The sequence below is a fragment of the Scyliorhinus canicula genome, chromosome 5 (assembly GCF_902713615.1).
Source record: "Scyliorhinus canicula chromosome 5, sScyCan1.1, whole genome shotgun sequence".
NCBI classification, from domain to species: domain Eukaryota; kingdom Metazoa; phylum Chordata; class Chondrichthyes; order Carcharhiniformes; family Scyliorhinidae; genus Scyliorhinus; species Scyliorhinus canicula.
Window position 1 is genome coordinate 46,696,796 of NC_052150.1, and position 25,395 is coordinate 46,722,190.

The 25,395-nt window shown below is 46.6% G+C and overlaps 1 protein-coding gene across 1 annotated transcript in view; it reads right to left on the reverse strand.

Moving 5' to 3' along the window:
• Positions 1-12,978: 12,978 nt before the first annotated feature.
• cap2 (cyclase associated actin cytoskeleton regulatory protein 2) overlaps positions 12,979-25,395 on the reverse strand; it is a 323,980-nt gene continuing 311,563 nt past the window's right edge. Inside the window, exons 10-13 of the mRNA XM_038796992.1 lie at positions 19,666-19,789; positions 19,435-19,517; positions 16,810-16,950; positions 12,979-14,297 (exon numbers count right to left, since the gene is read on the reverse strand). Of these exons, the coding sequence (XP_038652920.1) occupies positions 14,214-14,297; positions 16,810-16,950; positions 19,435-19,517; positions 19,666-19,789 (432 nt within the window). The 3' untranslated portion in view covers positions 12,979-14,213. The remainder of the gene's footprint in view (positions 14,298-16,809; positions 16,951-19,434; positions 19,518-19,665; positions 19,790-25,395) is intronic.

The following is a 25,395-nucleotide window of genomic DNA, read 5'->3' on the forward strand; positions in this document are numbered from 1 at the left end:
TGTAAACCCATAGCCATTCGCAGCAGGCGGTACAGCCTGCAGGACAGGGTGCTCATTCGATCCGAGGTTCGGAGGCATTTACGTGAGGGGATCATAGAGGCCAGCAATAGTCCCTGGAGAGCTCAGGTGGTGGTCGTCAAGACCGGGGGAAAATTCCGCATGGTCATAGACTATAGTCAGACTATTAATCGGTTTACGCTCCTCGGCGCGTACCCCCTACCCAGGATTGCAGACATGGTGAATCAGATCGTCCAGTATCGGATTTTTGCCACGGTGGATCTGAAGTCTGCAAACCTTAAACTCCCAATTCGCCTGGAGGACCGCCACTTCACGGTGTTTGAGGCCGATGGCCGTCTCTTCCACTTCCTCCGGGTCCCCTTTGGCGTCACGAATGGGGTTTCGGTGTTCCAACGAGCAATGGACCGAATGGTGGACCAGTACGGGCTGTGGGCCACGTTTCCGTACTTGGATAACGACACCATCTGCGGCTATGACCAGCAGGACCACGATGCCAACCTCAACCGATTTCTCCAGACGGTCCAGAAGCTTAACCTCACATACAACAAGGAGAAATGCGTTTTCCGCACGACCAGACTAGCCATCATCGGCTATGTCATGGAAAACGGAGTCCTGGGTCCCGACCTCTCCCTCATTGTCCCAAGGCCCTCAAACGGAGCTTGGGATTCTTTTCGTATTATGCCCAGTGGGTCCCTCAATATGCGGACAAAGCCCGCCCACTCTTTAAGGCCACACTGTTTCCCCTGTCAGCTGAGACTCGCCAGGCTTTCAACTGCATCAAGGAGGACATCGCCAAAGCGGCCATGCGGGCGGTGGATGAATCCGTCCCTTTCCAGGTTGTGAGCGATGTCTCAGAGGTAGCTCTTGCAGCCACACTAAATCAGGCAGGGAGACCAGTCGCATTTTTCTCCCGAATCCTATCCGCTTCGGAACTTCGACACTCCTCAGTCTAAAAGGAAGCACAAGCCATTGTGGAGGCTATTTGTCACTGGAGGCACTACCTCGCAGGTAGAAGGTTCACCCTCATCACCGACTAAAGATCGGTTGCCTGCATGTTTGACAACTCGCAAAGGGGCAAAATTAAAAATGACAAAATTCTGAGGTGGAGGATCGAACTCTCCACCTACAATTCCAATATTATGTATCGACCGGGGAAGCTCAACGAGCCCCCAGATGCCCTGTCCCGCAGGACGTGTGCCAGCGCACAGAGCAACCGCTTAAAAACCATCCACAATGACCTCTGCCACCCGGGGTTCACCCGGCTTGCCCACTACATTAAAGCCCAAAATCTGCCTTTCTCCACCGAGGAGGTAAAAGCCATCACCAGGGATTGCCCGATCTGTGCAGAGTGCAAACCGCACTTCTACAGACCAGACAGGGCCTACCTGGTCAAGGTTTCTAGGCCCTTTGAACGCCTCACTATCGATTTCAAAGGGCCACTCCCCTCGACTAACAGGAATGGGTACTTCCTGAACGTCATAGACGAGTTCTCCCGTTTTCCCTTTACTATCCCGTGCCCCGATATGACCTCCCACACAGTCATTAGGGCCCTGCATAGTATCTACACCTGTTTGGTTTCCCCAGCTATGTACACAGCGACCGGGGTTCGTCCTTTATGAGCGACGAGCTGCGTCAGTACCTACTCGGCAAGGGCATCGCCTTCGGCAGGACTACCAGCTATAACCCCAGGGGGAACGGGCAGGTGGAGAGGGAGAATGCGACGGTCTGGAAGACCGTCCTACTGACCCTCCGGTCCAGGAATCTCCCGATCTCCCATTGGTAAGAAGTCCTCCCCAACGCAGCGAGTTCCTAGCGAGTTACGAGTGGCTTACCACAAGGATCTGTTCTGGGGCCGTTGCTGTTTGTCATTTTTATAAATGACCTAGAGGAGGGCGCAGAAGGATGGGTGAGTAAATTTGCAGACGGCACTAAAGTCGGTGGAGTTGTAGACAGTGCGGAAGGATGTTGCAGGTTACAGAGGGACATAGATAAGCCGCAGAGCTGGGCTGACAGGTGCCAAATGGAGTTTAATGTGGAGAAGTGTGAGGTGATTCACTTTGGAAAGAATAACAGAAATGCGGAATATTTGGCTAATGGTAAAATTCTTGGTAGTGTGGATGAGCAGAGGGATCTCGGTGTCCATGTACATAGATCCCTGAAAGTTGCCACCCAGGTTGATAGGGCTGTGAAGAAGGCCTATGGTGTGTTGGCCTTTATTGGTAGAGGGATTGAGTTCCGGAGCCATGAGGTCATGTTGCAGTTGTACAAAACTCTAGTACGGCCGCATTTGGAGTATTGCGTACAGTTCTGGTCGCCTCATTATAGGAAGGACGTGGAAGCTTTGGAACGGGTGCAGAGGAGATTTACCAGGATGTTGCCTGGTATGGAGGGAACATCTTATGAGGAAAGGCTGATGGACTTGAGGTTGTTTTCGTTATAGAGAGAAGAAGGTTAAGAGGTGACTTAATAGAGGCATACAAAATGATCAGAGGGTTAGATAGGGTGGACAGCGAGAGCCTTCTCCCGCGGATGGAGGTGGCTAGCACGAGGGGACATAGCCTTAAATTGAGGGGTAATGAGGACAGAGGTCAGAGGTGGGTTTTTTACGCAAAGAGTGGTGAGGCCGTGGAATGCCCTACCTGCAACAGTAGTGAACATGCCAACATTGAGGGCATTTAAAAATTTATTGGATAAGCATATGGATGATAAGGGCATAGTGTAGGTTAGATGGCCTTTAGATTCTTTCCATGTCGGTGCAACATCGAGGGCCGAAGGGCCTGTACTGCGCTGTATCGTTCTATGTTCTATGTAACGCGCTCCACGCGATTAGGTCCCTCTTATGTACCGCTACCAACCAGACCCCTCACGAGCGGCTCTTTATTTTTTCCAGGGGCAGTACCACGGGGGTCTCCTCCCGGCATGTTTGAAGACACCGGGCCCAGTACTCCTCCGGAAGCACGTCAGGGCGCACAAAACTGACCCACTCGTAGAGAAAGTGCTCCGACTGCATTCAAACCCCCAGTACGCCTTCGTAGAGTTCCCTGACGACCGTCAGGACACTGTATCCCTCTGGGACCTAGCACCTGCAGGATCCAACCCCCCCCACTACCACTGCCGAGGTACCCCTCACACTACACCCCACCCAGCTCGCCCCCCATGCCCCCGCACCTACCAGTTCGGTACATTTTTTTTTACGCGCCCGTGCCAGCAAGCTCCCAGCGTCCCCAATCCCCAGCCGAACCAGACGGGTACGAAGCTCAGGCGGAATCGCCCCCGGAGTCCGCCATCGTACCCCAACCGACGGTGCTCATCCAGCCACCAGAAGGGACTGTAACCCCGGTGCTCTGCCGATCACAGCGGACAACTCGGCCGCTGGACAGACTCAATCTGTAAGCCACCACCCCCGCCGGACTTAATTTTTTTTACAGGGGGTGAACGTGGTGAATCACAGTAGCGTAATTCACACTGTATTACACATGTTGTACTATGTCTCTGTAAGCTCGGCACGAGCAGTTGCGCTGCACTGCCACTAGGGGGAGATGCACGGGGAGTGTACGGGAATTTGTACTGGGCTCCACCTTTGGCTCCACCCACGGATCCTCCCCCCTAGCCGGAAGTATAAAGGTCGATGCTGAGTGCCTGCCTGCCAGTTCATCTGGAGTTCATCATGTCACAGGCAGGCTCTGTTGTAAGATGATTAAAACCACTGTTCACTTCTAACCACGTGTCGCGTGAATTGATGGTCTCATCATATACATTTGGGTGCCGGGGAGATAATTACAGTGTGCGATACTTGGCTGTGTTCTGTGTTGTTGTCGCCTGCTTCTCCCGGACGGGTCTCGCTGCGGTCCCGAGATCGCCTCCGCTTCTGCTGCTCCTCCAGTCCTCCATCTTTATTTTCCTTGTTCCCCGCTCCTGGGGATGTCATGCACAATTTGGCATCCCGTGCCTTCCTTCCGGCACCCCCCCCCCCCCCCCCCCCCCCCGTGGTTCACCTTTCTTTCCTCAGGTTTAGCCGTCCCCTCCCTCCCTCCCAGTCTATCTCTCCCTTTCATGCCTTGGCTAATTTCCCCTGATTCTTGGCTACCTGGCTATTCTTCCTCTTGTCCGTTGGCCACAAACAGGTCCCGGAACATTCGCGTGAATGGCTCCCACGTTCTGTGGAAGCCGTCGTCTGACCCTCGGATGGCGAATTTGATTTTCTCCATTTGGAGAGATTCCAAGAGGTCGGACAGCCAGTCTGCAGCTCTGGGTGGTGCTGCTGACCGCCAGCCAAACAGGATTCTACGGCGGGCGATCAGGGAGGCAAAGGCAAGGGCGTCCGCCCTCCTCCCCAGGAATAGATCTGGCTGGTCTGAGACCCCGAAGACCGCCACTTTCGGGCATAGCTCCACCCTCACCCCCACCACTTTGGACATTGCCTCAAAGAAGGCTGTCCAGTACTCTACAAGTCTGGGGCAAGACCCAAACATGTGGGCGTGGTTGGCCGGGATCCAGGGCCTTCATAGAATCCCCACAGTGCAGAAGGAGGTTCATTTGGCCCAAGCCTGCACTGGTCCTCTGAAAGAGCACTCTACCTAGGCCCGTTCTCCCCATAATCCCATAAACATCTTTGGACACTAAGGGGTAATTTAGCATGACCAGCCAACCTAACCCACGCATGTTTGGACTGTGAGAGGAAACTGGGGGAAACCCACACAGACAGGGGGCAAACATGCAAACTCCAAACAGTTATCCAAGGCTGGAATCAAACCCGGGTTCCTGGGTGGAGGCAGCAGTGGTAACCACTGTGCCACTGTGCTGCCCACTGTGCCACCCGCCACCAACTCTCTGAAAGTGCACCCCAACTAGACCCACTCCCCTGCCCAATCCCCATAATCCTGTAGCACCACCTAACCTGCATATCCTTGGACACTTAAGGGGCAATTTTATCGTGGCCAATCTACCTAAACTGCACATCTTGCAGTTGTTGTTACAGGATGGCTACCTGCATTATCATAGCTTGGTGTGACTTCTGGAAAGAGAATAAGATGTGTCATGTGAGAGTACCTTTAAGAAATGGAGCAGCTCATATTACTGAAGTGATGTCAGAATGTGGGGGGAGCTGAGCTCACTTCTGCTTTTAGTTTCAGTTTGAGAGAGAGAAGCTGAAAAGTGCCTGGCTGGTTTGCTGTGAGCTGTTTGAAAGGAGAAAGCCAAGTTTTGAGGAAAAGAGCTTGGGGTGTGTCTGTGTTTTGCAGTGAGCTGGATCTGCTGTGATCTCTGCCATGAAAGACTATCTCTGAATCATTTGGGTGATTTAAACTCATAATAGTAATGCCTTTAACCTGATGTGTTTCTGTTTAAAGGTGTTAAGTCTCTTGGATGTTTAAAGGAACAACTGAAGGATTATTTAGTGTTGTATTATTTTCGGGGTTATCTTTGAAGTAAGGGGTGTTGAGTAATCCAATGTTTATTTAAAAAGGTTAAGTTGAATTCATGGAATAAACATTGTTTTGTGTTTAAAAACCCACGTGTCCATAATTGTAATACCACACCTGGAGAACAAGCCGTGTGCTTCAAAAGCAACAATCCATTAAAGGGAGAGATTGGTTGAACTCCATGATACATTTTTGGGTTTTGAAAACGCCGCTCCCATAACAGATGTACTTCCTTGAATATGTTCGATCTATCCTAACACATTCCTTATTACGCTCTGTCAACTTAAAATTTGCTGCCCATGTCCCAACTCGCATCAAGTCCCATTCACCCACCACTCCTGTGCCCGATGACCTACACTGTCTCACGGTCAACGAATGCCTTGATTTTAAAATTCTCATTCTTGTTTTCAAATCTCTCCATGGACTCACCATTTCGCCCTCTGCAATAGTTATACTGGGGCACACTGTACTTCTTAAAACCTGTGGAACAACAAACAGCCAAATCTGAATTGGCACTTTTGCTGTAGCTTGCAAGGTCAATGGGATCAAATGTTTTTAAGGAGACTGAATGGTATGTACAGTGAATGGTAAAACCCTCGAGTATTGACAGAGAGATCTAGGTGTACAGGTCCACAGGTCACTGAAAGGGGCAATACAAGTGGAGAAGGTAGTCAAGAAGGCATACGGCATACTTGCCTTAACTGGTCGGGGCATTGAGTATAAAAATTGGCAAGTCATGTTGCAGCTGTATAGAACCTTAGTTAGGCACACTTGGAGTATAGTGTTCAATTCTGGCCTCCACACGACCAGAAGGATGTGGAGGCTTTAGAGAGGGTGCAGAAGAGATTTACCAGGATGTTGCCTGGTATGGAGGGCATTAGCTATGAGGAGAGGTTGAATAAACTCGGTTTGTTCTCACTGGAACAACAGATGTTGAGGGGCGACCTACACAATTATGAGGGGCATAGACAGAATGGATAGTCAGAGGCCTTTTCCCAGGATAGAGAGTTCAATTACAGGGGGGCATAGGTTTAAGGGGCGAGGGGCAAGGTTTAGAGAAGATGTACGAGGCAATTTTTTTTTACACAGAGGGTAGTAGGTGCCTGGAACTTGCTGCCGGAGGTGGTGGTGGAAGCAGGGACGATAGTGATGTTTAAGGGGCATCTTGACAAATACATGAATAGGATGGGAGTAGAGGGATACGAACCCCGGAAGTGCAGAAGATTTTAGTTTAGACAGGCAGCATGGTCGGCACAGGCTTGGAGGGCCGAAGGGCTTGTTCCTGTGCTGTACTTTTCTTTGTTCTTTGAGAGTGGCAATGAAAGCAGACTTCAAAGAGAGAGAGAGACAGTACCTGAAGAGAAGGAACTATTGACACCAGCTAAGAGGGGAAGTTGAGTGGTCGGCCGTTTAGTGGGAATAGGGTCAAAGAATGAATACAGATAAAAATGGTGCACTTTTGCAGATTATGGTTAATTCAATCTCTGATTTACAATTTCCAGTCTCCCGTATGGCAGGCCTGTGGTTTCTTGAATTGTTTCCATGATTTAAAATTGAAGTGAGGGACTTGCAAACTGAAAGGTTCACAGCCGTTTGCAAGGTTTCTTGCAGTCAAATATCCAGTAGGTTGATTCTCAGGCGAACATTGAGACTGGAAGAGGTTCAGTGCTTTGACTGCTGGATGGCTTGCAGCTAGTTTCAGAGTCTGCTTCTCAGGCTAGCTGATGGATCTGATGGGTCCTGGAGTAATAAGAGTTGTTTCTACACTCTGGGCAAGTGTGCGGTCAATTCCAACCCCACAGGCCCCGGAGTCTGAACACAAGTAAATTAACAAATAATTTGAATAAGGTTTCTGAGATCTTTCACCCTTGACTACTCCAATGACTTACAGGCACCAGACTTAGAAGTGAAACACAAACTTTTTTTTATTTGTAACAATAGATGATGCAATGATTATTATAGATTATTTGCAAACTATTACTTCCCCCTTTTACCGTCCCACTCTCTACCCAAACACACCCAAAACAGACACACAGGGGAAAAGGGTAAAATGATAGGGGTTAAAATGGGAGAGAGGTGAGTGTCATTGTTGCTGATGTTGAAATCAATGTAGCCGGCTATCTTCCCCGGGACGTGGAGAGTTGAAACTATCAGTTAGATTGCTAACGAGGTTCTTCTGACAAGAATACTCAAGCAGGACTCTCAGGCTGCAGATCCTCTCTGGGGAGGAGTCACTTTAACTTCACATGGAAGATCCACCTCAGGTCTGTTAATTCTGACTTGCCCCCACCAGATTAACTCAGCCTCACTGAGATGAGACCAGAGTTCTCCACAAGAACAGACCCATATCACTGTTGAATGCAGACGTGAACGTGCAGGATGTTAGTGCCGGGGAGGAAGAAAGGATGCAATCTGAGGGTGGTTGCAGAGGATCAAACGAGCTTTGTCAAGGCCAGGCAACTCTCGAGTAATTATAAGGCGACTATTGAATGTGACCATGGCCCCATTGGGCGGACTGGCACTGGAGGTGATGGTGTCTATAGATCCAGAGAAGGCATTTGATCAGGTGGAGTGTTCGAGGTCCTGGGAAGGTTTGGGATTGGGCCAAAGTTTGTGGCATAGGTGTGTCTGCTGTACGTGGCTTCGGTAGTAAGTGTACGGACCAATGAGATGAACTCATGGAGTATTGGGTTGCACAGGGCAGTGTTCTTCAAACTTTTTTTCCGGGGACCCATTTTCACCAACCCGCCAACCTTCGTGACCCACATTGGCCGACCTGCGCGACCCACCATTTTCTCTTACCTTGTTTGCTGCTGACAAAAATGGAGGAAATGGTTTTGGGTCCCTTTGGCCCTCATACACGCTCCTCCAATGGAACCTGTTGGATGAAGGTGAAGCCTTCCGGTGTCGGAAAGTATGGAGTCTCCATCTGTCCAAAGTTCTGAATTTTTTTACTGTAAAATTTCATCAAATAAAACCCCTCTGAACTTGGAAAAAAAAATAAAATGAATAAAAGAAAAAAAAAGAAAAATTAAATTAATAAAATAAATGAATACAATGAATAAAACCCCCCCAAACTTGTAAAAGAAAAGCTGCGACCGCTTAAAAAAAAAGCGGCTGCACTGTGCATGCGCGCCGATGATCGGCATGCCTGCGCACTGCGGCCGCATTTTTCTCACATGTTCACGGCCGTTTTGAAGGCCGCTTGCAGCCGGCGTTATTAACAGCCGGCTGCTGTGGTTGTTGCGCGCAGATTTGTGTGATCGGGAGCGCAGCGACGGACAGCTCTGTGAGCCTCCCGACACCAGCCCGCGACTCACCCACGGGTCGCGCCCCCGTGTTTGACAATGGCTGGCATAGGGGAACGACGCAGGGGTGTTTGCTGTCGCCACTGCTGTTTGCACTAGTGATAGAGCTTTTGGCGATGGACCTCAGGGGGTCAGCAGAGTGGCAGGGAATTAGGAGGGGGAGTAGGGAGCACCGGGTGTCACTGCATGCAGACGACCTGCTGTTATATGTGTCAGACCCGCTGGAGAGTATGGGGAGGGTTAGAGAGGTACAGAGTTTTCTTCGGTGAGAAGTTGAAGATGGAGAAAAGCGATGTGGTCCCGGTGAATGAAGTGGGTTGGGGAGCTAATTTAGGGGTGTTGCCATTTAGGGGAGCCAGGGATATGTTTAGGTATCTGGGGACACAGGTGAGGGGGGAGTGGGCGACATTGCACAAGTGAAACTTAATAAAGTTGGTGGAGGAGATAAAGGAGGACTTTAGGAGGTGAGATACACTGCACTTTACGCTGGCGGAGGGGGTTCAAGTGGTGAAAATGAATATCCTGTCAAGGTTCCTGTTTCTATTCCAGATGCTCCCGATTTTTATTCCGAAGGCCTTTGGGGGAGGGGAGGCGGCACAGTGGTCATCACTGGGTCACTGTCCGTGTGGAGTTTGCTCATTCTCCCCGTGTCTGTGTGGGTTTCACCTCCACAACCAAAAGATGTGCAAGTTTGGGGGGGGAGGGGGGGGGGGGGGGGGGGGGAAGAGATAGGTTGTGGCGCAAGGCACTGCGCAGGGTGAATTCGACCTTGTGTGCGAGGATGGGTTTGACACAGTTTAAGGTGGTACACAGGGTACACATGATTCGGGAGTGAATGAGTGGGTTCTTTCAGAGGGTGGTAGACGAGTTTTTTAAAAAATTCATTCATGGGGCGTGGACGTGGCAGGCCCATTCTTAATTGTCCTTGAGGGGTCAGTTAAGAATCCACCATATTGCTGTGGGTCTGGAGTCACCTGGAGGCCAGACCAGATAAGGAAGGCAGATTTTCTTCTTAGTGAACCAGATGGGTTTTTACAACAATCGACAATGGTTTCATGGTCATCATTAGACTTTTAATTCTAGATTTATAATTCAATTCAAATTTCACCATCTGCAGTGGTGGGATTTGAACCTGGATCTCCAGAGCATTAATCCGGGTCTCTGATTTACTAGTCCAGTGACAATACCACTATGCCACTGTGTGGGCGAGAACCAGCAAATCACGCACAGATGTTCTGGATTGGCCACGCCAAATTGCCCCTTAATTGGAAAAAAGAATAACTGGGTAATCTATAAATATATATTTTTTAAAGTTTATATGGGTGGGGTAGGTGCCAAGGGTAAAGTTGCGTTGGGGGGGTGGGGGGAGAGATTAGGCCGCTATTTAAAAATGGCGTCCTGATCTCCTCCTGCACTGAGTTCTAGCGAGCAGTGCTCCTCAGTGCAGTAAACGGAACGAAGTGTGGCCTCATTGCTGGTTTAGCACAGGGCTAAATCGCTGGCTTTTAAAGCAAACCAAGACAGGGGCTGGTTTAGACCAGGGCTAAATCGCTGGCTTTTAAAGCAGACCAAGGCAGGCCAGCAGCATGTTTCAATTCCCACACCAGCCTCCCCGAACAGGTGCCGGAATGTGGCAACTAGGGGCTTTTCACAGTAACTTCATTTGATGCAACTTGTGACAAGCGATTTTCATTTCATTTCATTTGGGCTTCCCCACTGAGGCCCTAGAGCGCCTGGAAACACCCGGTTAAACGCGCTCGACACGGGACTCTGTTGTAATTCAGGTTGAACGTGCCCTCTGAGTCCAAGGTAGCTGTCCTACCACAGGCTTCTTCCAGCTTCATTTCAAATCCTCACAGATTTGTTCTTTCCAATCACAAAGTAAACTCCCATCTGTATTGGCCTCTACCTGCTCCCTCTCCCCGGAATTCTTGCAGTCAGCCTGTGTCTGTGTGTTTTCAGGGATATCTTAGAAACTCCTTTCCTCTCAAAACCAATCTCCATGGCAACATGAATCATATAGGCCCTGTATTCGGATGGAAATGCGGATTAGCTATCCTTGAGATCCCAACTCTCTTTTTGTCTTGGAAACAAATGGATAGTTTAAAGCACAGCTGTTTACAACCTGACATTCTAAACCCGCCTTGGACTTTGGAGCAGTCTAACCACTCTAAATACAGGTGCTGCAAGCCATAATCTCCAAATGAACACCTTCCCAGCAAAACAATCCGGGCCTTCCTTTAATCTTTACCAGCCCCATGAAGCAGATTGGTTGTCTTTTCTTTCTTATAAATTTAATTTAAGAGTTCCCAATTTATTTTCCATTAAGGGGCAATTTTAGCATGGCCAATTCATCTACCCTGCATATCTTTGGATTATGGGGGTGAGATCCACGCAAACATGGGGGGGGGGGGGGGGATGTGTGCAAACTCCACACGGACGGTGACCCGGGGCCAGGATCAAATCCGGGTTCTTGGCTCCGTGAGGCAGCAGTGCTAACGACTGCGCCACCATGCTGCCTCTGCCTGGCCGGATGCCATGCAGACTTTGGCACAGATCACCTGACTTCCATCATTTTGCGATAAATTAAAGACACAATCCAAAAACATAACAATCTTATAAACTTCATCATTGTCACAATGTATACAAGAATATGTTCTTACAATTCTCCATTTTGAATGTGAAGAAATCAACCTATGATCCTTCAAAGTGATCCGCTTTCTACTTTACTTTCCGAATTAAGCACTGAAGTACTCACAATTCGTCTGTGGCTAACATTTACATCCACCTGTAAGGCTTTTGGTTGGAGGATAGCGCTTAATTGTGGACCCTAACAGGCACCAATATCTTAACCCCACTTTAGACATTCAGATTGTTGTAAGGTCAAATATTAACTGCCAATCCAGATGTATGGTGTCACCTTGTAGGCAGTGTTTCTCATTATTGTAATGCAGTAACTCTCTTTGAATAAATAAAATCCTATTCAAATTCAATTGTAAAATTTGAATTGTCTTCTAGGTGAATTTAGTTTGAATTTTGTTGCGAGGCAGCAGGACCCACCACTTGAATTGGATCAACCAGCTGCACGTGATCTTCCAGCAGCTGTCCAATTAAGAGTCGATAAGTACAGGAGCCGAACACTGAGGGAGCGGAAGCAGGCACAGAAGCTGTGGAGGTGGCATTAGGTCAGGACATGGTAGGTGTTAGCACCATATCTAAAGTGGATTCTGCATTCAACAGCATTGAGAATCTGACTGTAATCTGTCAACTGGACACTGTGCTTTCATCTTTTCATTGATGTAAAGTCCAGAGGTCAGCCAAGACTTTTTGAAGCACTTTTTCAGTACCCATTATGGGCAGAACTCATGAGCTCCATAATAATTATTTGAATGCTCATGGAACCGTCAAAAATCCATTCAAACTCCTCTTGAAAAAAAGCAAAGCATCACTAAAACTGATTAACCAATCATCGCCACGTTGTTGTCTGTGGGAGCTTGCTGTGTTCAAACTGGCTTTCATGTTTTCTACATGATAATATTGACTACACTTCAAAAGCACTTTGGCACATCATGAGGTTGTGAAAGGGTTAAGTACCATACCAAACAATGTACTTGCACACATAAAGTTATTGAAGGAGCTCCCTGGAGAAACTTAAATGTAATATTAGAATTCACGGGGGCAGCACAGTGGCGAATTGGTTAACATTGCTGCCTCATGGCGTCGAGGTCCCAGGTTCGATCCCGGCTCTGGGTCACTGTCCGTGTGAAGTTTGCACATTCTCCCCGTATTTGCGTGGGTTTCGTCCCCACAACCCAAAGATGTGTAAATTAGGTGGATTGGACACTAAATTGCCCCTTAATTGGAAAAAATGAATTGGGTACTCTAAATTTAAAAAAAATATATAATATTAACTGATAATATGAATTTCATCTAGTTCTGATGAATATACCACCTGAAATGCTAACCTGGTTTCTTTCTCCCTTGATACTGCATGGTCCGTTATGCATTTTGCAGCATTTTCTATTTTTATTTAAGCTTCACAATCTAATTGTCTTGTGGAACCTGCAGGCAATGAATCTATTATTTCCCTCAAAAAAAATTAGTCTGGAGCAGCAAACAAACCATGTTGTGAAAACATAAAAAGCATATGGTGAGGCATGGAACTTAGTTTGATTTATTACTAATGTCCGCTTTAACCTCCAAACTTGGAATGGTAAAGCACACACTGATTATTATGGTTTGCAACAGTTTAATTTTTATTTGCAGAACTCCTTCTTTGTGACACATGACAATAGTCTTCAAATTGTCTAGTGATATTACAAATTACAGTAACTAATCCCTCAAAAATAAGTTCATTAACAGAAACAACTGCAATACTACATTGTAACAGACTATCCATTTTCTACACTAAGATATCATCAAGGACAAACTTTGAAACTTAGAACAGCATAAGTCTACGTTAATCTTGCCGGTGCAGTGTGCAAGGACATCTTGGTACCTGAATAACATGAGGTTTATGCAAGCCATTACATTGTAATGTCTTTGCCAGGATCTAATTGCTGCATTTACAAGACACTGGACAATACGGATCTGCAGATCTGAGCCTTTGATCTATGCTCTTGGCCATTTTAATAAAAGCTTGGAGAAAGGGAAGGGATTAAAAGCTACTTTTATGGAAGTGGCTCCCATTTCTGCTTGTTCCTACCATCATATTATGCCAACACCTTCTGAAAAGACAAGTGTTAGCTTATTTTGGAAATGAAGCCCCTCCCCATTTACAAATTTAGATCCAATATTGATGGGCAAATTAATGCATAAAACCAAATTAAGAAAAACAAAAGTGCATTAATAAAGGCATTGGGGAAAAAAATTGGTTGTTGAAACCACAATTTGTGGGCCAGTTTTTCTCTGATAGGGCAACATCCATCCTGACCAAGAAAACGTGACAAGGCATAATGCAACAATGGAACAATTTATCAGCAAAACAAGGGCGCATGGAACATTAACTGAAACTGTTTCATAGCAACTATGTATTAGAGATTGTTGTCCTTGGGATAAACATAAATGGCAATTTAAAAAAAAAGACAAGAAAAGGACACTGGTGAGATGCGCAAATATAAAATTGATTTTAACCAGCAGGTGCAATGATTAATTTTGAATAAACTGAAATCCTGGGCTATCTAAACTGATGAAAGAACCAAGTGAGATCTTGTCATACAAAACTCAAAAAGTGCAAAGATGTCAATTACACTCAAAATATGTACAAGCGTTGTAACCCACAGTTGCTAAAACATAGAGCATCAGCAAGACCGTCAATCATTGCACTCCTACTTGTAATGCAACTACTGCAAGGTGTCTGACTACTGTGGTATTATATGCTATGGTTACACAAAGTGTAAAACTGCATTATGGTGAACTATAACTCTGAAATATAACACATGAATTACAGAACTTGCAACTTTGGCAATTAGCCAACATTCTCTGCTGCTTCAGTAAACAGCTTTGAACCATTCCATGTAGTCTTGAACTGTTCAGGGACTGCATACTCTTTCTACAAGAGAAACAAAACACCTGTTAGTAAATCTGATTTAATACTTGAAATAATATTGTCTAGCTAGCATCTAAAATGACAACAGATTATTAATAATTCTCAGCAGCAAAGGGAGGGAGCAGAGAATCACAGAAGTCCATTTGGCCATTGCTTCTGTGTTACCTCTTTCAAAGAGTCCCAGCTCTTTCTTCAAAACCCTGCAGGTATCTCCTTTTTTACCTTGGTGGGCCTCACTGGTGGAACGCATTCAATGTTTAAAGTTGTGTTCCCATGTAGTTTATCTCCAGATCTTGGTGCTCTGCTGTGGGATTTTCCACCAAAGAAGTAACCTTATCTCCAATTCCACAAATTCCAAATAGGACTGACCTCCAGTGTGTGCTTTCCAGCCTACTCTCAACTGTGCCAAAAACCTTTATTTTCCTCTCTTTGTAACCAAATGGTACAGCAACTTGGTAAAAAAGGAATTTAAACCTAAAGTTTAAACTAAAGTTTAAAGTCTAATAGGACTGAGTTTTCTGAGCTTCACCTTTCAGATTAGCTGGGCCAGTATTTGGACACTTGTGGCATAGGATAAAGGTTACCTTGTAGCTATCTTATCAATGCTTAAAGTGCTTCTATCTTTCTCTGCTGTTTATGTGGGAGTGCTATCTATTTATTTTAAACAGGATGACACCCATTTTAAAATAGGAAGGAAGGGAGCTGCATAAGAGTTCCCAAAGCATATCCAAACATAGTTTTGACCTTTATAAACCTTATCCAAGCCACAAGTTAATATGATAGAGAACTAGAAATTAACATTGGTCAGTCTTTCAAAGAAAAACAGACTGGTAATTTGCTCCTAGCATAGCATAGAGTTTTGTTTCCAGGAAGGTACATGAGAAATCTGAGGGCACAGGTGAATGTGGATTTTCGATCCATTAATATTTAATGGGCAGAAAATCCGATGGGATGCGCAACTAAACTCAGTGCCCAAATTCGCAAAATGTATCCATATTGCGAGTGTCTAGTTCTGGAAGTATTCATTCATCAATACTACCCATAATGTCCAATATTTGTCAAGAAAGGAATTAATGCCTTTAAAATAATTTTTTTTGCAGATTAGAGATGACCTTTTCTTCACCAATACTTCTTTACAAGTATTTTATCAAAAATACAAATGCTATTTGCTGCTTATCCCCAGCCGTTCTGCATCAATTTAAAGAATGGCGAGGGCTGGGGCTAAGGTGGGAATAATCCCCTGATCATTACTTTTATGTTAAACTTCCAACTTCAGCAGCTTTAAAAAAAAAGAGAAACTCAATACTTACCCATTCAATTTGATCATGGCTGACCTGTTCCGTAACTCTATACCAGTCTTAGCCCCCTATCCGTTGACAGCCTTATCTACCTAAAATATAGCAATCTCAGCCTTGAAAGCACCAACTGAGTTAGCATCTATTGCCTTTTGGGAAGAGAATTCCAAATTAATATTGTTCTTTTTGTGAGAAGCACTTCACGTTTTCATTCCTGAGTGGCCTATCTCTAATTTTAAGATTATGGGTTCTGGATCTCAGGCAATCATACATAATGAAGCCATCTGTGAAATCTATCAACAGGAAAAGATGGCCAATCATCTATTGCTCCAGTTGGACTTATGAACGCTTGACTGAGCTCTAAGATTATTAATGCTGGGCTGAGCTCTAAGACTCATTAATGCATTAGCCCAGATTGGGGTCTGTTTACACAGGCCTAAGTGGAGTGTTTGCTTTGAATAACATTAAATATGAAAAATATGAAAATCGCTTATTGTCACAAGTAGGCTTCAATGAAGTTACTGTGAAAAGCCCCTAGTCGCCACATTCCGGCGCCTGTTCGGGGAGGCTGGTACGGGAATTGAACCGTGCTGCTGGCCTGCCTTGATCTGCTTTAAAAGCCAGCGATTTAGCCCAGCGTGCTAAACCAGCCCCTGTTATGAGGTTAAACCAAAATGTGTCCTTAAAAGCTAAATATCAGAATCGATTCTCCACAGTCTCTGAACTCATCAAAAGTTCAGAATCTCATGCATTGAATTGTCCTGATTACATATCTGAATTGTCACAAGCATGTTTTACAGAGGGAACATTTGATAAATTATAGCTAGACTAGACAAGATACAAGAACTTGCAACTGGTTTAAGACTGCACGGACCTAAAGTGGGTAGCTTGAACTTTATTGTTAATCTGTGTCAAGCCAACTTATTTGTTTTAATGCAGGCAGCTGACACTCTGACATTACAGCTGCACATGTGTAGGACGTGCTCTCCCAAATGTTTTTAAGAAAAGAAAGGAACAAGCATTTGTCTTCAGCTCTCTGTGCAGAGCTTTGCATATTGGGAACTCAGCTGGATGCTTCCAATGACATTTTGCACCAGAAGGGCAGAAACCTACGATTTACCCCAAGGGAGTCCAATTTGAACCATTTGTAATCACATCCACCTCTGAAAGATGTAGAAAAAAATGCTAAGGAGCAAATGTTTACGGCTGTGTAAACTTACATAATCGTCATCCTGAGGAATTAGGACATTCATTTCAGAAGACTTGGCACTGATAATCTCACATCCTAAAGACTCTTCACTGAGGTATATGTGACATCCCTCTGTCTTATTTATAGATATAGTCGGTACTTTGCCCATGACCTGGAGAGCAATACACAAAATAGTTTGTATTCCAGCTAAACAGTGACAATTTTTAAAAGATGCTACGGCTGATGAAGAGGGACGGCAGAAGATTCTACAATCATTTTAACGCACTTCAAAAAGAGAAATTACTATACAGAGATTACAAATGCCGAACTTTGAGATGTTTGTGAGTAAGATATTGTGGCAAGGTGAATGACATTAACTCCAGGCATTAGAAAATTCCTTTCAGAATAACAGACGCTGCTGCAGTGAGACACTTATTCCATTCGAGCACTGTTTACTCTCGAGTGCTAATTTATGTTCCCATCACATGGATTTGGGTATGGGGTAACATGTCTGATTTGCAACCTGAATGATTTTCCTAGGCCCTGAAAGAATGCAAATTGAATCACTATCAGTCACCTGATTTTCCATGCTCAAGTTCCAGACTGGCACTCTTATTGAGGAATGCTCTGTGACAGCAGCACAAACATGTAACGTTATCCCTTTAGAACTTGTTTGGTGCTGACCTATAGTGGGTTGCATGCTGTAGATTGCAGCAAGGTTAAAGCTCATTTTATAGCGAACATTAAGGAATTAACTGCTGCCTTTTATTAAACTGTATATGTATTATATGTTACATTCAGTACATGGGATGTATATTACATTGAAAACTCTTATGTCATTGCACCATGCCTGTCACCATGCCCTCCCCCACCCCCTCATAACCCCACCTATCCTTCTGGACATTAAGGGGCAAACTAGCATGGCCAATCCACCTAACCTGGGCATTTTTGGACTGTGGGAGGAAACCAGAGCGGACACAGGGGGAATGCACAAACCCCAGCAGACAGTCATCCAAGGTCGGAATTGAACCTGGGTCCCTGGTGCTGTGAGGCAGCAGTGCTAACCACTGTGCCCATACTTCGTTGCCTGCCCTTCAAAGCTGACCCCAAGCTTTCAGATCCTTCCCTGCCCCAAAGGCCGGGGACTTACCTGTCCCTGGCAGCCATCGCTCTTCTTCCTGCTCCTCCCTGGAGACCCAGCAGTGCCCACTACTGAGCACTGGGACTGCTAGAGCTGCTTGCCTATCAGATTGGCTGGCAGGGGATACGACGGTGAGTAGTCCAAAAAAAATTCAATTTTTAGTATTTAATTCCTTGGGTTATCCCCTTCCAGCTGCTACCCTGGAGAGTTCAAAAGGCCCTCTTATATGAATATATATATATACTGAATAAGTTCTATGGATATAATCCACCTCTATTTCAGCAGATTTCCTCCCTCCCCCAATGACACAAGCAAAGTAGCAGGAACAAATGCATGGGTGACTCACTGTATAATGAAGAAAACCACTGAATGAATATTATTAGCAGATTTGCATCAGCATTAAAATGAGAACAAGGCCACTAAAACCTAAAGTTTTGAAGCTATTTATTAGCAATCAACTTCAAAAGGCATATGGTGTGCTAGCCTTTATCATTAGGGGGATTGAGTTTCGGAGCCACGAGGTCATGCTGCAACTGTACAAAACTCTGGTGCGGCCGCACCTGGAGTACTACGTGCAGTTCTGGTCACCACATTATAGGAAGGATGTGGAAGCTTTGGAAAGGGTTCAGAGGAGATTTACTAGGATGTTGCCTGGTATGGAGGGAAGGTCTTACGAGGAAAGGCTCAGGGACTTGAGGTTGTTTTCGTTAGAGAGGAGAAGGCTGAGAGGTGACTTAATAGAGACATATAAGATAGTCAGAGGGTTAGATAGGGTGGACAGTGAGAGTCTTTTTCCTCGGATGGTGATGACCAACACGAGGAGACATAGCTTTAAATTGAGGGATGGTAGATATAGGACAGATGTCAGAGGCAGTTTCTTTACTCAGAGAGTAGTAGGGGTGTGTAACGCCCTGCCTGCAACAGTAGTAGACTCGTCAAATTTAAGGGCATTTAAGTGGTCACTGGATAGACATATGGATGAAAATGGAATAGTGTAGGTCAGATAGGCTTCAGATGGTTTCACGGGTCGGCGCAACATCGAGGGCCGAAGGGCCCGTACTGCGCTGTAATGTTCTATGTTCTAAAATGTGGGCCACTGCTGCAAACCTGAAACTATTGTCAAAGAACAATATTCATTGGAAAATAGCTTTGATAAACTGGTCACTATTGTAATCCTGATCTCTAAAGGGGTTTGAACTGTGAATGCAAATAAAATATGAGAGAATGACCAGGTAGTTTCTGCTAGTTTTTAAAAAAATGACCCAACAGATTGGATTAACCAGGGAGCAATAACTACAATATTACTATTCATGATTACATTTTACTTTTAATTCCAATAATGGACAAAATGGATGCATTGACTCAAATCTATGGTTAATAATGATGTAGATTATTTACTCATTTATTACCCTACAAATTTGAACAAAACAGGAATAAATTTGTACAAGTTTTATAATTTAGATAATTTAATACTGTTAAATACTGGGCACTTGCTGATGTTTCTGCTGACGTTACCTGAACTTGCACATCTCTGGAATTGATGATTTCAACTATTCCCACCACGTTGTCGAACACAAGGCCAAGCTTTTTACAAGAATCTGAAACAGAGTAAAATATACTTAAGGGACCAGCCAGAATGATGCTAACAAAAAGCAATGGAACTGAACAATTGAGGAAACCACAGTGGTTGCCCCTATGGTACGCAGGATGAGTTATTATCATCAGCTACTTAACTCACACACTTACCGACTATAATGGAATTGACTTTGCCTTGGATGTTCAGCGTGGAGTTGTTGCACTTATAGACATAGGCAACATGCTTCAGTTCAGTCTCAGAAATGACAAGGTTGTTATTATTCTCCTGGTATTCCTAGAATGAATGTAACAAAGCAGTTACCTGCAAATTCAAATATAAATAAACCCCTCAAAATGTGATTATGACCTATTTTTTGGGTCCATAAGCAATCATAGAATCATCGAGTTGTACAGCGCAGAAAAGACTTTCGGCCCATCGAGTCTGCACCGACAATAACTACCCCTAATCTTGTGCTAATCCCATTTACCAGCACTTGTCCTATATCTTTGAATGTGATGGTCTTTCAAGTGCTTTTTAAAGGCTGTGAGGTTTCCAGCCTCCACTACCTTCTCTGGCAGTGCATCCCAGATTCTCACCACCCTCTGAGTGAATTTCTTTTCCCTCAAATCCCCTCAGAATCTCCTGCCTCTCACCCTAAAACTATGCCCCCTTGTGATTGACCCCTCAACCAAGGTGAACAGCTGCTTCCTACTTATCCTGTCCAAACCCCTCATAATCTTATACACTTCAAACATATCCCCTCTCAGCCTTCTCTGCTCTAAAGAAACCAACCCAGCCTATCCAGTCTCTCCTTACACCTCAGATGCTACATCCCAGGCCACATCCTGGTGAATCTCTTCTGTACCCCCTCCAGTGCAATCACCTCCTTCCTCTAGTGGGGTAACCAGAATGGAATACAATACTCCAGCTGTGGCCTAACCAACGTTCTGTAGAGCTCCAACATAACCTCCTTGCTCTTATATTCTATGCTACGACTGATAAAGGCAAGTGACCATATGTCTTCTTAACTACCCTATTAACCTGCTCTGCCGCCTTCTGGGATCTATGAATGAACAAGTACCCCATGATCCATCTGTTCCTCTGAACTTCCTAGTGTCATACCATTCATTACATACTCCATTGTCCAGTTTCTTCGTCCAAAGTGCATCCCCTCATGCTTATCAGGGTTAAGTATCATCTGCCACTGTTTTGCCCATCTGACCAACCCATCGATATCTTCCTGTAATCTATGACCCTCTTCTTCACTGTTAACCACCCTACCAATCTTGGTGCCGTCTGTAACTTACTTATCATTCCCCCACATTCTCATTTATATATATACCAAACAATAAGGGACCCAGCACTGATTCCTGTGGTACATCGCTGGACACTGGCCTCCAGCTACACAAACAGCCGTCTACCACCACACTTTGTGTCCTATTGCTAAGTGAGTTTCGGATCCATGTAACCAAGTTTCCTTGAATTCCATGTGCTTCAACCTTCTTAATTTGACCTCGTCAAAGGCTTTGCTAAAATCCATATAAACTACATCAGCTGCATTTCCTTCATCCACACACTCGGTCACTTTATCAAAAATATCTATCAAATTTATTAGGCATGATCTCCCTCTGACAAAGCCATGCTGACTATCTCTAATCAACCCATGCCTTTCTGAATGCAGATTAATTCTCCCCATCAGAATTTTCCCTACCACTGACGTGAGACTCACCGGTCTGCAGTTCTCTGGTTTATCCCTACCAGCCTTCTTGAAAAGTGGAACAACATTAACTGTTTTCCAGTCCTGTGACAATTCCCCCATGGCCAGAGAGGAATGAAAAACTAGCATCAGATCCCCTGCAATTTCCTGCCATGCATGGCGATAGTGTGTGTCCCAACCTAATTAACATTCCACCTGTTGCACTCCATGGAAAAGTCCTACATTTCACTCAGAGAAAACTGAGATATTTGTCTAGCTGGCAGCGGCCCAAAGGTGAAGTTCCTGGAAGGGGTTCTTAAAGCAGCAATGGGAAGGGATTTAAAAAAAAAAGTATTTTCATTCCACAAATTTTCAAAAGTTTTACAACATATAATAAACCCACAAATCCTCCAACCCATTAGGGTGTGCTTGTATGCTGACGACTTGCTGCTGTATGTGTCGGAGCCGAGAGCGTCGATAGGGGGAATATTGGAGTTGCTGCAGGTATTTGGGTCTTTCACTGGGTACAAGCTGAACTTGGACAAGAGTGAATATTTTGTGGTGTCTCAGCCGGGGGTGGGGGCAGGGGTGGTGGGGCTGCCATTCCGTAGGGCAGGGACTCATTAGGTATTTGGGGGTGCAGGTTGCCCGGGAGTGGGGAAGGCTTCGCAGATACATCTCTAGTTTGGTGGGGAGAGTGAAAGCTGACCTGGCGAGGTGGGATGGTCTCCTCCTGTCACTGGCGGGTCGGGTACAGGCGGTTAAAATGAATGTATTGCCGTGATTTCTGTTTATTTTTCAATGCCTACCGATTTTCCTGCCAAAGTCTTTTTTCAGGGAGATTGAGGGAAGGATTACCTCGTTCGTATGGGGAGGGAAGGTGGCCAGAGTGAGGAAGGTGCTGCTACAGAGGGGAAGGCAGGCAGCGGGTTTGGGTCTCCCGAACCTGATGTACTACTACTGGGCGGCGAATGTGGAGAAGGTGCGGAGCTGGGTCAGAGGGGTTGATTCCCAGTGGGTCAGAATGGAGGAGAGTTTGTGCAGGGGGTCGGGACTGAAAGCACTAGGTTGGGGGCAGGGTCAAGGGAAAGGCCGATTCGGGGGAACCACAGATTTGAGCCAGGGAGGTGCGATGGATGCTTTCGGAAATGGGAACAGAAGGGGATTAAGATGCTAAAACATTTGTTTCTTCGTGGTCGGTTTGCAGGATTGAGGGAGCTGAAAGCGACGTATGGGCTGGAGCAGGGAGAAGTGTTTAGATATATGCAGGTTCTGGATTTTGCCAGGAAGGAGATACAGAGCTTCCCGGAGGAACCGGCCTCCACATTGCTGGACGAGGTGCTGACGACAAGGGGACTGGAGAAGGGGGTAGTGTCAGCAGTGTACGGAGCTATTTTGGAAGAGGATAAGGCACCACTGGAAGGGATCAAAGCAAAGTGGGAGGAAGATGTTGGAGAGGTTATTGAGGAGGGGGTCTGGTGTGAGGTGCTCCGGAGAGTGAATGCCTCCACCTCATGTGCGTTGTTGGGGCTGATACAGCTGAAGGTGGTATATAGAGCGCACCTCACGAGGGCAAGAATGAGCCTATTTTTTGAAGGAGTAGAAGATGTGTGTGAACGTTGCAAGGGGGGGGCCCCGCTAATCACGTTCATATGTTTTGGTCATGTCCAAAGCTAGGGGAGTACTGGAAGGACGTTTTTACGGTAATTTCCAAGATGGTGTGTGTGAAACTGGACCCGGGTCCTCGGGAGACCATATTCAGGGTGTCGGACCAGCCAGGGTTGGAATCGGGTGTGGAGGCAGATATCATAGCCTTCGCCTCGCCAAAATGAATCATCTCACACTTCTCTGCATTGAACTTCATCTGGAACGTGCCTGTCCAATACACCTATATCTCTATGTCGTTTTGAAGTTCAAGATTATCCTAATCTTCGTATTATCTGCAAATTTTGAAATCATGCCCTGCACACGACTGCCTAGGTCATTAACATATATCAAGAAGAGAAAAGGTCCCAACACTGATCGTGAGAAACTCCACTACAAACCTTCCTTTAATCTGATTATAACCATTAATATTCTTACTCTCTTTTTTACTGTCACTCAAGCCAGTTTCTTATCCAAGTGCCTACTTTTTCTTTTATTCCATGAACTCGAATTTTGCCCACAAGTCTGCTGTGGGGCACTGTGTCAAATGTCTTTTAAAAATGCATATACAGACTTCCGGTGGCGGCGATGACGTAGGAAGCCGCACATTTGGGAGCTCCCGTTTCAAACGGACTTTTCGGCTCTTTTTAGAGCCCAAAACGGAAATTGTTCGACGTCTCCCGGTGGGAGGTTTGCTGATCGACTTTCCCCGCAGTTCATGACTCGAACTCGGAGTGGAAAGGGGGAAAAAACGGCAGCAGCTCCCCAGAAAAAATGGGGGAAGGAATCCAAGATGGCGGCCGGCGGAGCTCCAGAGGAGTGGAAGCAGTGGGCCCTGGAGCAACAAGCTGCTCTCCTGCGCTGTTTTGCAGATTTCAAAGCTGAGGTACTGAACTCTCTGCAGGAAACGAACAAAAGGCTCTCGGAGATTCAGACGACCCAGGGTGCTGCCATCAAGGAGTTGCAGACGCAGGCCACTGAACGAGAGGAGGAGGCTGGGATCCTCGTGAGTAAGGTGGAGGGACACAAGGCACTCCACAAGAAGTGGCAAGACCGCTTCGAGGAGCTTGATCACCGCATGAGGCGGAAAAATCTGCGGATCTTGGGCCTTGCGGAGGGGCTGGAGGGGTCGGACCTGACAACCTACGTGGCTACGATGCTGAACTCGCTAGTGGGGGCCGGGTATTTCCATCTGCCCTTGGAGCTGGAGGGAGCACACAGAGTACTGGCCAGGAGGCCTAAGGAGAATGAACCCCCGCGTGCGGTGCTGGTGAGGTTCCACCGGTTCAGTGATCGGGAGTGTGTGCTGCGCTGGGCCAAGAAGGTGAAGAGCAGCAACTGGGAGAATAGGGTAGTACGGATCTACCAGGATTGGAGTGCGGAGGTGGCTAAGCGGCGGTCTGGGTTTAATCGGATAAAAGAGGTGCTTTACAAGAAGAAGATTAAGGGACTTCTGGTGGCAGCAATGAGGAGCTAAGCCGCACATTCGGCAGCTCCCGTTGAAAACGGACTTTGGGGCTCTTTTCAGGGCCCCCAACGGAGCTGTGTCGGCAAATCCCGACGTGGGAAGAGGACAGGAGTCGACCCCAACGGTCCTATGGTCCGGACCAGGAGTGGGGTAAGGAGAAAACCGGAGAAAGCACCCCTGAAAAAGCGGGGGAAGGAAGACAAAATGGCGGCCGGCGGAGGCCTTGAGGAGCTGAGGCAGTGGGCTCAGGAGCAGCAGGCGACTCTGCTGCGCTGCTTCCAGGAGCTTAAGTTGGAGCTGCTGGAGTCGCTGAAGGTAACCAACAGGGAGCTGATGGAGACCCAGACAGCCCAGGGGGCTGTGATCCGGGAGCTGCAGCAGCAGGCCTCCGAAAGGGAGGATGAGGTCGTGGCCGTGGCGGGGAAGGTGGAGATGCACGAGGCGCTCCATAAAAGATAGCAGGAGCGGTTCGAGGAGCTGGACAACTGGTCGAGGAGGAAGAATTTGCGGATCCTGGGCCTCACGGAGGGGCTCGAGGGGTCGGACCTAGCGGCCTATGTGGCGGTTATGTTAAACTCGCTGATGGGGGCTGGGTCCTTCCAGGGGCCCCTGGAGTTAGAGGGGGCCCACAGAATTCTGGCTAGGAGGCCCAAGCCGAACGAGCCGCCGCGGTCGGTGTTGGTGCGGTTTCATCGGTTCGTGGATCGTGAGTGTGTGCTCCGGTGGGCCAAGAAGGAGCGGAGCAGCAAGTGGGAGAACACGGAGGTGCGGATCTTCCAGGACTGGAGTGCGGAGGTGGCGAGGCGGAGGGCCGGGTTTAACCGGACGAAGGCGGTGCTCCATAGACGGAGTGTGAAGTTCGGCATGTTGCAGCCGGCGCGTCTGTGGGTCACCTATAAGGATCGGCACCATTATTTTGAGTCCCCGGAGGAGGCGTGGGCCTTTGTGCAGGCCGAGAAATTGGACTCAAACTGAGGGTCTAAGATGGGGGATGCTGTATAATACTGTATTTGTATTTGCTTGGTTTATTGTAAGATACGGGTTGGCCTTAGGGTGGGTGGGGTGATGTCGATTTGTCTTTTCTATATGGGT